General features: G+C 41.6%; 1 protein-coding gene and 1 long non-coding RNA gene across 5 annotated transcripts in view; one reads left to right on the plus strand and one right to left on the minus strand.

Moving 5' to 3' along the window:
* Positions 1–6,485, minus strand: part of MYO7B (myosin VIIB) — a 50,148-nt gene extending 43,663 nt beyond the window's left edge. For both annotated transcript variants that reach the window (XM_084529854.1, XM_084529853.1), the window contains exons 1-3: positions 6,324–6,485; positions 2,214–2,256; positions 719–832 (exon numbers count right to left, since the gene is read on the minus strand). In XM_084529854.1, coding sequence (XP_084385980.1) covers positions 719–832; positions 2,214–2,231 — 132 coding nt within the window. In that variant the 5' untranslated portion in view covers positions 2,232–2,256; positions 6,324–6,485. The remainder of the gene's footprint in view (positions 1–718; positions 833–2,213; positions 2,257–6,323) is intronic.
* Positions 1–11,195, plus strand: part of LOC311441578 — a 36,715-nt gene extending 25,520 nt beyond the window's left edge. For 2 of the 3 annotated variants that reach the window (XR_014696083.1, XR_014696084.1), the window contains 4 exons: positions 699–859; positions 4,104–4,262; positions 7,496–7,581; positions 9,973–11,195. This is a non-coding gene — a long non-coding RNA (uncharacterized lncRNA). Of the gene's footprint in view, positions 1–698; positions 860–4,087; positions 4,263–7,495; positions 7,582–9,972 lie in introns of all 3 variants that reach the window. The other variant, XR_014696082.1, reaches the window with a different exon arrangement.
* The last annotated feature ends 872 nt before the right edge of the window (positions 11,196–12,067 follow it).

Consider the following 12,067-nt stretch of genomic DNA (forward strand, 5'->3'; position numbering starts at 1 on the left):
CACACTAAACCCAGCATATTCTAACAAACAGCTGACTGAACTACAGAAATTAGCAAGTGCGCTGCTCCACAGGACTGGATGATTTAAAACCTTAAACAAAGTCACATAGGTGAGTTCTGGACATCACAGAATCTTAAAGATCATTTAGTTCCAACCCCCCTGCCATGGGCAGGGATGTTGGAACTAAACATCCCAGGGCCTCATCACACCCAACCTTGAACACTTCCAGGGATGGGGCATCCAGAGCTTCTCCGGGCAGCCTGTTCCAGTGCCTCACCACCTTCTGAGTGAAGAATTTCCTCCTAAATCATTAGTGTTCACAATGCAGTTCTGTCAGATCATTACAGCCAGAACATGTTTGAGGTAGGGGTAAAACTCCAGTTCAACAGACTTCAGTGGGATCATGATTTTACCTAGAACTCTACTAAATTTAGGGATTGCAGCTTGTCCATTTCTTGTTCTTAGCTACTTGGTTATAACCACTAGCTCAAGAAGATCTAGATCTTTATACTGTTGGGATCTGTAGATACTAGGGAAGCATCACCCTATGTTGGCCTTATTTTTATATTATTTCTTTCAGTGTGTCTCACCAGTCATTATCAAAGTCAGACTATTTGTCTAGATGAAGCTTTGGTCTGATCCAGTACGTCCATTCATTTGTATTTTGTACTTTTGATTTTTATGTTTACCTTCTACAGAAAGTTGTAGCATAACCCACCTTGCCTTCATCATCCTCCAACAAGATCCGTCCTGAGTCAGAGTCTTTCACAACTGCCCCAATAGGGACATTAAATTCACTGTTCGCCTGAGTTTCCAGCCACACATGATCACCCTGGGGGGAAAGAAAAGTCATTGTCAGGTAATGTGACAGACTTCATGCCATGTAGTTCACATGCATATATGTCTTGGTCTTAATTTTCTATTGCTTTAATTTCTTCTGCACTGTTTAACTGGACAAGTTCTTACCACTTGCAGGTAGTACAGTCTGATTGTGATAGCATTGGGATCTTTGAGTACTATTCCCAGCACCACAGCTGGCATGGAAAATGGCTTTGCCTGAGTCATCCAGCCCAGCTGTATTACAAGAGCATATAACATAACGCCTTTTACAAGGACAGTGATTGCTCAGCTCCACTACCTCCTAGAAATTGGGGGGGTGGGGGCACTGTGAATGCTGGTAATGTGTCTTGGTAGCCTCACAGTAGCTGTGGTATTCTTTCAGATGAGGTGCTTGAAAACAAAGGCATTCTTGGGAGAAAAAAAGAGGGACAGACTAGATAGCTGGAAGTGCAGAGAGCCCCATTGCAACAGTTTTACATGTATTTTTTCCACTATCTTTCAAATCACTTACAAATGTTGTTGCATCTGTGATTTGTCTTAGGAAAACAATGCACTATTTGTTCAGCCCAGCTCCTCTTTACATTTGTGGAGTCGTGGCAACATCTTGCCTACAGAGCCAGCATGCAGGGCAGCTCTGCTGTCACTGGAGGAAAGGTGTGAGCTATGGCTGTCCTTCCTTAGGCATAACTCAGGCAACACTGCAGTGTTGCCTGAGCTGCTGCCCTGTTTGTATTCCTCAGGAATATCTATCTACTCTTGCTCCAGTCACTAATTCAGATTTAAACAAAAAAATTACTCCAATGACTAGAATGAAAATGGAACAAAGCTGTAGGTTGGATCTTCAAGGGGGTATGAATTGACTTACACTTGATGAGGAGCTGGCTTTCCAGCTGACTGTCTTGTTGCATACAAACTTTGTTCTCAACATAGCACTTAACTGTCAATGTTTCAATTTTTTTTTTTTTTTTTTTTTTTTTTTTTTACTGAAAAAATATTTCTTTTTCATCTTAAAGTACTTTGTGGGCTTACGTTTAAAACCAAATAACTGGAGCATAAATGTCTGTAAACGTCACACAAGATTATAAAGAACATTACAGTGCTCCAATTTGCACTGACTAAAATTCCAGAGGTAATCTGCAGTTTCAGTGCCACACCTTGTGACAGAGGTCACCAGCTCAGCGTAAGCACAGCCAGGCTAGCCCAAAGTTGGCATGACGCTTTTGCATTTTTAGTCCAGATTGATATTATTTTATATCATGTTGATACGGGGTTACTTCTGCTATTCTTTTTGAGAAGAACAAGGATGTTAAGGTCCTTCTTTATTTCTCCGGGCCTCAGCTAACCAGTAAATAATAGCAAAGAATAGGACTTACCTTTCTGAAAAGGACCATTATGTTTCAGATGACTGTATGCAACCTGCAGTCCCAAGAAGAACATAACATTAGGCTCAGGCTTTGATCAGAACAGGCAGTGGAATAGAAATGTCCTTGTAAAGAGTAACAGCAAAAGGCCTTTAAATCATTCTGTTTATGGATTGCATTAAAGCAAAATAGATCATCATAAACTGCACCAGCTGTAGAAACAGTGAAATGATCTACTCAAAACTAAGTTTTTACAGGGTGGTGGTCTGTTCCAAGTTCCTCCACATAGCCCTGGAGATGCTTGCAACCCCAAAGAAGTCGATATGTATATCTTCATACAAAATGGTTCCTTCAGTCAAGCATTAGGCATGTTTATTGCCTGAACTTCAAGTTCAGGTCACAAATAAAAGGACCACACAACGCAATGCAACTCACTGCACAGCAGAGTTACCTTTGCCTGGTCCATTGTTCAGTTCCTATGAGCAGTAATCCCAGTGACACATTTAATTCAAACTCCCCTAAGCTGCTCAGTTCCTTCAGACCATCACAGCTTGAACCTTCCACCATTTAGAAAGTGATATCTAGAGGTAACCTTCCTTGGTGGGAATGGGAGTGATTGCAAGGAAGGCATGAGCAGCAAGATAAGGAACCAGAGGGAGCCGCAATAAAATTAGGAGCTTAAAATCAGGAACCTGAAAGCGAAAAGACTGGTGAACAGAAATCTACACCACTGCTTTGATTAAGGGGTGATAGTGTTTGGGCTGTGATCCTTCGTTCAACCAAGGAACCTAAATCTTCAGAAGGTGCTTCCTCTCCCATAGGCTACTACAGGTGGAATCTGGGAGATTCCAGAACTGTGATTTGCTTGCTACCACTCTTGGTACAGCAGGAAGGCTGCTAGATGCCTTTTACTGTGTGGGGGAAATCACAGGCAAAGGCTCTTCACAAAGTTCACTTTTAATGTTTACGGAGTGTGAAAGGCTTTGGCTGAGACTAAACCCTAGAAAGCAGACCACATTTAAAACTCTGAGTAATCTCTTATCACTCATGCAGACTTACAGTCCAGATAAAGAACACCGAGGAATTAATTAAAACATGATGTTGGCCATATAATTTTAGCAGTTGATAATGGTGAGCTGGCTTCCAAACTTCCACTGTGCAGGTAATACTGAATAAAACTCCAGTCATTGCTGAAAGCTCTGCAGTAACTTGAGGAAGGCATATTGCCTCATTCTCCAGAGTATCAGAGACGAGGAAGCACTCCTCTGTAGCAGAGCACACAAATTAAGCATTCATATATGGCTCTGTTAAATGTAACCTGGGTGAGTTCATGTCTGCTGATCCTGTGCTAAACTGTGAGTCCAAGAGTGCAGTCCCTGCACTGTGCATCTGAGAAAGGGCAGGTACAGCCACAGGACTGGAGCATGTAACTAACAATGATTTGATTTCATTTATTCTTTCTTCCTCTGCTTGCTGCTCTTCGCTCCAACTCATTGCAAAGTGAGCTAGGTCCACCTCCCCACCAAAACATGTTATTTTTTTTTATTCTTTATTTTTTTTTCCATTATCTCTTCCTACTAAGCAAAAGCCATTCCCAAATGTAAGGCTGATGAATAATTTGTGATTCGGTAGCTGATGTGTGTCCAGGCCTGCACAACCTCATATTCCAAACTTCTCACAGCTGTGTGACCCATTCTCCACTTCTCTAAAGGATCTCTCCCCTTACCCATTGTTGCAGCACACCCAATTAGAAGGTTCAACTCAAAGTTCACGATAAGAATAAAATACTTGCAATAAGCAAAATGTTCCGCAAAATGCTAACCTTGGACCAAAAATTAATTCTGTTTCTACCCTTTTATGATCTATTATTAATGACGTTTTCTTAGCATTTATCTCAAGCAGGTTTTACAACTTCCTGCTTGGATGATGCTCAGCAAGGACATATTGAATCATCTGCATCCCTTCTGCACATTCCTGTTTGATGGCAAACCTCTTGTAAACCATTTTACAAGGCAAGTGGACACTACTGGACAAGAAAATGATCTTTGGTACTTATTCTAGGTAAGTCCATGATATCTTGGAACACCCCCCCAAGAAGCAGAGAGACACCTGCCCCGATTTTGTCTTTACACTCAAACTCAAGTTTCTTATTTTCTCATTGACTTTTGAGAAGTTATTTTGTTCTGGCCCTAAATTAAGCTAGGATTTTGGACAGGTTCTCTGGAAAGTTTGTGAAAAACAAGAAAAACAAAGATTAACTGAGCTGGATGTTCTGTTTTTTACCTTTGCTATACAGATAATCATCAAAATCCCAGTTTGCAGTGCCATTAATGTAAGTGATTGATGGGATAATTGGTAAATAATTTCACTGAAACCCTTGAGATTTTTTTCTCTTTATCATGTGTAAAGGCTTCAAAATGTTATGGTTAAATTTTATGATAACTATTTACAATTCTATGTAATATTTTGTATACATATTTTTGAGAGGTACCCAGATTTCCTTATTTTTCTGATTTAATACTTTCAATCATTTAATGGTTTATCATCATTTTATGCTGCAGCTATAGGACTTTCTGAGATTTAAAAATTTGCAACTAAATTACTAGAAAAGTGTTTAAAAAGTGTTTAAAGTAATTGTTTGATTTTGGAAATTCATGCACTTGAAAAATGCACATCAGCATTAAAGAAACCTTAAGCTATAGTTTGGGGACAACATTGTTTTCTCCCTCATGTTTTAATGAACTTTTGTATTCAGTGTTTGAAGAAAAGTCTGCAGTGGGAGAATTAGGGCTCATTTTATCATGTGCTTTTGTGCAACTGCCCACTTTTTTACCTCTGTTATTTGGGAAGGTGTAACTAGCTTCTGTAAATCACAGCCTTAGTTAAGATGGATGGGTGTGTAAGCCACCTGTCCTTCAGTCTAAATGCAAGGAGCAATTATACCCATATATGCTAGATACTGCCACTGTGTGGGTTATATCAATGTCCTAAACATAAGGAAGGTTGTTATGGTAGCAAAATGGAAACTAGGAAGTACCTTGGCAAGCTGCGTGATCTTTGTGCCCTATCCATGGCTATAAAGGGCTATACAATAGCATGGATCTAACAAGTTCCTGAGCAAGCCCAGAACAATTTACCGCTTTTAAAATCATCACAAAATATGTTAAAAACAACCATTTATCAAAATTCGAGAATGTATTTGTGACACCAGGGTAAAAAATATCAAGAGATGTCATCAAGAGATGACAGGTTATTGCAGTAGAAGTCCAACGCTAACGCACATTTTAAAGCAGAAATTTTAAATGCAGTTTTCACATGTGACCCAATAACAGGTAGAAAGTCCCAGAACAAAATGTGGCACATGGAGAAATGGCAACTGCTGTGTACACTACAACATCTGGTGACTATATTATGAATTCCCCGTGAGACTAGAGCTGCCTCCAGAGCTCATCTGTAACTAAGATGATTCTGAATTTTGTTGCACTCCTATGAAAACTTAGCACTGCAACGTTCTTTCTGGCTGCCATTTTTCCCCCTGTTCTTTATTACACTCTCTCAGGAAGGAATTTCCTTCTTTCAAGACCAATTATTCTTACGACCACATCCTCATGTCCTTATTCATGATGTGGGAACTGGATTTACATGCTAGCTTCCAGATGGGGTGACCTGTTAGTATGAGTGAAGCCAGGTGGTACAGAATCACAGTACGTGGCAAACAAGACAAGGATGAGCCACGGTCAGCCACAGTGACTCACAATTGATAGGTACTTTCTAACCTGAGCCAGAAATGAGAATACTGCGACCAGGCAGAAATGTCGACCCAGAACAAAGAGGGAGTGGTACAAGCAAACATGAAGCACAGCCCTGCTGGGTTAGATCAAAGGCGTAGCTACCTTCAGTGGCCAAGAATGGACATATAGAAAAGAGATCCCAAATAATCTCAGGATACACAGATTCAGCACTTGAAATGCTTTTTCCCAGATAAATCATGATTGACCAACCCCCCTCCTGCTTGAATGGCGGCTTTCCCACAACACCTGGCTCTCTCTGTCAATTTTCTTTCTGAAAGAAAACAGTAATGCAGCAATAAACCAACTTGCAGCCCACAGGATGGGAAATTACCTTTCCAGAAGAAATCTTCACTGTATGGTTTCTGCAGCTTAGTTCCCTGTTTTTTCATAAGCGTAGCAGTAAGAAGGAAAGGGACGGTGAGACTGGCATTGGTGCCATTAAAGGATCCCTCACCAAGTGGCAGTTTTCTGCTGCGCAAAGGCGGAAATAACTGAGGCACAGTTATTTATTACAGGACTTTGCTCCCAGTTCAGCATATATGTCATTTGCAAGTCAGGTGTTCCAGTAAGCAGCAAGGCTAATTCTTGCCTGGCTGAACCTTAAACTTCAGTCTCTCCTCCTCTGTGCCTGAATCCTTTCAGAATACCTGGAAAGCACTCCCAGTAGGAAACTCTTTAACATCTGGTCTTGTGCTGCTCAAACACCACTGACTTCCCTGAGGTTCTCTTTGAGTGACCCTGTTAGATAAGTGAAAATTGGGCCTGTGTCTCTCATCTCTCCCTTTGGTGTTGTGCAGCTCTTTCTGCAAGGTCAGAAAATGCACATCAGTCTATGTTGGACTTGGACTTGGACTGTGGTGGACTGTGTTTCACGGTACCTAGAGCTCAAGACAAAAAGAACTTGGGGCAGTGAACTGAAATACCGATGGTTACACACACACCTAAAGGACTGGGATTTGTAGTCTGTTTAAAACATCCTGGTTTTGTTATCACTATCTCCTAACAAACACTCTGTCCCTGTGTTCCAGCATCTAGGTGCAAGTTAACGCCCTGGAAATTAACTCCACTTCTCTTTCCACATTAGGACAGGATGGCTAGGAGTTTCCCACTTTCTGGTTGCTCCAAATGCACTCTCAGCAATCCCGTGCTCTTCTTGCATATGCTGTTAAATTCCAGCACAAGATGTGATGTCTGGGAAAGAAACAGAAAGGTAGTATACCTGGAGTGAGGCAGGTACAGGGTTTTTCCAGCTAGAGCAAGTATCCAGAAGTCAGGCACATTTCATCCTTGAACTGCAAGCCCAAGCAGTGGGGATGAGTTTTTTTCTAGACCCCCTAACCTAACTGCATTACCTTCCTTCGGGACATTGTACACAGTGGGTGGTTTGCCTCGCTATGCATTATTCTGTATGACTCTTATTAAATATGCAAATGCAAATGTGCAACAATTGTGAACATGTCCTAGTATACCTACTGCCTGAATTCTTACTTTCTTGTTTCCTAGGTTCAGTTTGGCTGCAATGTGTGATGGGAAAGATAACAAAAAGCCTCTGTGCCTGAGATCCCTGGGGTTCCATAGCGAAATCAGAGGTAAGCATTCAAGCGCAGGAGTAAGTATGTGGGAGTAAATTGTGCTTATCCATGTTACATCTTTGTGTTTTAACGTTAGCCTCTTTACCTGAGTGTTTTGTTTATGTTTTACAGCGGAAATAGAGCATAGGCCCTTCAGGGCTCAGAGGCTTTTAGACAGTCAGGAAACCACAAAGCAGAGGGCATTTTTTAAGTCTCTAACTCAGAGTCATTCTCACTCAAGGATTTTGCCTCAAGCTAGTTCTTTAACAGACTTTTATTTCTGATACAACAGTTTTTAGAAGTCTATAAGCCGTATGTGATTGACAACATCTTCTCAAGAAGTACTGATTTTTTTAGATGAAGGTCAAAAATCAGCAAATAAATCAAAGTACATACCTTTATACTGCAAAGGTAGATGTCTAAAACAAAAGCTTTTTGTGCAATTAGACTGCAGGAAAAGGTGCCATACATGTTTCTTCAGCAAATGAAACATACCTGATGAAATTCGAAATGCAGCGTGTTTTTGGGCAGAGAATCACATTCTAGAACAGTACATTTTTAACATTTGTGACTGAAAGACAGTAGCAGTGCTATTACAGAGAGAACTACAGTATTTCTGTACTGGCATGACATGTAAACAGTATGAGATGGAAACACAGGGAACTCAAAGTGGTCTGAAATAAAGCATAACTCATCATATGGCTGAAATACATATCGGAAGGGAGGTGGATCTCCACAGTTAAGTCTAGACATACTGAAGAGGCAGAAAACATAAGCTAAAGGAGCAGAGACTTGATATACCAAGCAGAAGCATCCTTGTTTTTTTGTAGTACACATGTACCTAGTGAGAGATGAGCAGGCAGCTTGCTACTGGCTTCTTCAACAGAAGTGCCTGTGACTGAATAGGGGGGAGCTCAGGTCAGGGTCACTGAGCTGTGTGAATATGGAAAGATAACAGGAGTTTGCCAGGAGTGAGCAACTCTGTTTACTGCTGAAGACAGTTTGGTAAGGGACTCTGCAAGGCATAGACACATTTGTAGTTGTAACTAGGGGTTACAGAGGCACTGGAGTAATTTGCAGTACATTTTATGCAGATGAATAATGCACTGAGAAATGTGACAAATTAAAATTGGATAATCCCAGGTGAAATTAATCCTACTGTTGTGCAGAGCAATAGGTCTACTTGAATAGACATGTGTTAACAGAACTGCCTCTTCCTGACAGCTTCCTAATTAAGAGATTGATGTCAGGATCAAAGGGCTTAATTTGCACATAGCACTCCCTCTCACATTTCCTCTCTAGCTAAATCAAAGTGGCCTTGTCATTTCTGTATCACCGAGCCCTAGATGCCAAGCATCATTTTATGTTAAACTAGTTATTTTGATGAGGTTTCTGATGGGAGGTGGATTGGATATAACCATCTCCAATGTAAACAGTTCATTCGGAAGCCTTCCTGTCTACAGTAACCGCCTCCCTCTAAGCAGATTTGTAGCTTTAAGTCACTGATGTCTGTTAACTCTGAAAGGCATACTGCAGGGACAAAGCAAGCTAAATAAGAAGTACATACCAGAAAATGATTTTTCAAGTGCATCCCTTGATTGTCTTGAGCAGTCTGTCCCTCAGGGAAAGGCTTATTTCATTCCAGCCAGTTCATGATGGTGTACAGAGAGGCAGACTGGTGGGGCTCTGGGATCTGTGTCATTACACACCTCCACACACGCCAAGTGGGTGCTGCGTACTCTGCTTGCTAGAAGGCAGGTCATTCTCCCCCACTGTGCAATCCCATTATGGTCTGAGTGCCACTCCATCCTTCCTCTTGGGATGCAGCCAAGAGGGTATTACAAGAGTACATTACAGGCCAGCAAGTTCCACATTCTGGCTCATGAGGGACAAAGACATGTGCACGCACGCTTGCGTGCTAGTGCACACACAGATGTTACCTGCAGAATGGCTGTCAGAACCGACGTCTGACTACTTGTCACTGCTGAGATGAGGGTGCTTAAGACACAGTCGCACCCTGTCCAGCATGGTGCGTGTGGGATGTCACAACAGTAGGTTTGGGGTTAGGTGGTTTCCTTTCAGAGATATGGGGAATTCATTACTTTTAGGGAGAAAAGCCTATGCCTCTTTTCACTTTCAGCAAATGCAGAAATTCTTTATTTTCTCATCTCAGCCTAATTACAGATGGAGTTTGAGACAATGGCTTGACATCACTGCAGAACATGGCATATTCATAAATAATTACGTAAGTAATAATTAATTTCCAAGGAGGGTTTCCATCATAATCTGATGCTGCTTTATAACCCAGTAGGCTTCCATGTTTCATAGGTACCTTGGTACTCATTCAATCTCTTTTTTGTTTGTTTCTATTTATGTTTCCCTTGATCATTATTTTCTATGACATTATAGGTCATAGAAAACGGCAGGTTACTTCTATGGCAGGTATTTATATAGACTGGAAAAAGAAGAACTTGAGAGCAGTCCTGCAGAGAAGGATTTGGGATTCCTGCTGAACGAGAAGACGGACATGAGCCAGCAGTGCATGCTTGCAGCCCGGAAGGCCAACTATGTCCCGGGCTGCATTAAGAAAGGGGGGGCCAGCAGGGAGAGGGAAGTGATTGTCCCCCTCTATTCTGCTCTTGTGAGACCCCACCTGGAACACTGCATGCAGGCCTGGGCCCCCAGCACAAGAAGGATGTGGAGTTCTTGGAAGTGGTCCAGAAGAGGCCCATTAAGATGATCAGAGAGCTGGAGCACCTCTCCTATGAAGAAAGGTTGAGGGAACTGGGCTTGTTTAACTTGGAGAAGAGAAGGCTGTGGGGAGACCTCATTGTGGCCTTCCAGTACTTGAAGGGAGCATAATAAACAGGAGGGGGAATGCCTGTTTATATGTGTTGGTAGTGATAGGACAAGGGGGAATGGTTTTAAACTAAGACAGGGGAGATTTAGGTTAGATATTAGGAGAAAGTTTTTCCCTCAGAGGGTGGTGAGGCACTGGAACAGGTTGCCCAGAGAGGTTGTGGATGCCCCATCACTGGAGACATTCAAGGCCAGGCTGGATACAGCTCTGGGCAGCCTGCTCTAGTGGTGGACAACCCTGCCGAGCAGGGAGATTGAAAGTAGATGATCTTTAAGATCCTTTTTAACCCAGACTATTCTATGATTCCCTGACTACTCCCAACTTGTTATTTCCTACGTTACTGCTTTGTCTGCGGAGACCTTTATTTACCGTGTTTTTATTAGTCAGGTTAAAGTTGTAATTACTTCTTTCTATTTAGTCAGTTGTAAAGAGCCATTAAATTTGTTCAACAAGTCAGATAAGTGAAACAATGAGAGCCTTCTGTCTTATACTGGCATGTGCCTGCTCCTTCCAGAGAAGATCCCAGTGAAAGCACACAGTGTAAAAAGATCTAAAAGCTGTACATCACATAAAAGAAGGGAAAAAGGGACACAATACCATTAAGAACACAATTGTTAGAAGCGCTAAGAGACCATGGAGTCTGTCTGCTAAAGAGCTGTGAAGAAAGAAACCTTTTGTTTATGTTTTATGTATGCTGCTTTTCAGGAAAAAAAAAAAAAAGGCAAAAAAAAAAAAGCCTTTTTGCTAAGAATATAGGATTGTATCAAAGAATCATTTGACAGTGTTTCCACTACCAATTTCTTATTCTAAATGAAACACAGAAGATTCTGACACTGTGAGTAATGACTCAAATAAGAGCATTTAGCTGTATTTAACATGGTAGAATGAACTTCATGTATTATAAGTGTGTTTGCTGCTGTGGTGTATGTGTTAATAAGAGCTTAACCTCTCTGCCATCCATCCTGAAGTGTCCATAGCACAGAAGAAATGATGACTCATTTTCACTTCAGACCAGAGTTCTCAGCTGGCTGAATTTTGATGTCCCTGAACAAGAGAGAAGCATGCAGGATTATAAAAATCATTGATGTTTATCAGAAGTATCCCAAATGACACTGCCTCAACAGATGTTGTTTTCTGTTTGTCACACGAGAGCCTGTACCCCCTGAGAAAATTAAGATGTTTTGTCACAGAACAAGAGGCAGATGAGCATCACATGGATATATTAGGCTTTCTATTTTAAAATGACTCATCAATGACAGAAGTTGGACCTCGTAATCCTGTACTGACATATTGTAGGTGTTCCAAATAATTGAATAATGCAGCCGCTCAGAGGATAAATGCTACTAAAACAACTCCTGAAACAGACATGGATCTTTCTACCTGTTTACTCCGGAAGTCAGCAATTAAAAGATATCTTTAAGGCCAACTTTCAGTTGACTCTGAAGGCTAAATCTGGAGGCACCACCCACACATGAACTGGATTGAACTGCAGCTTCAGATAGGGCAGGCAGACCTAAATTCATACAGACAGCCAGGCCTCGATATCCAGAGCCAGCCTCAGGTATCCTCTTCGGTCTGCAGTACCCTAACAGCAGCCAGTGCCCACCACGGCATCCAGAGCCCACAGTGTGCCTGCTGCTGAAC

Source organism: Aythya ferina, assembly GCF_964211825.1.
Source record: "Aythya ferina genome assembly, chromosome: 9".
In the NCBI taxonomy this organism is placed as follows: Eukaryota; Metazoa; Chordata; class Aves; order Anseriformes; family Anatidae; genus Aythya; species Aythya ferina.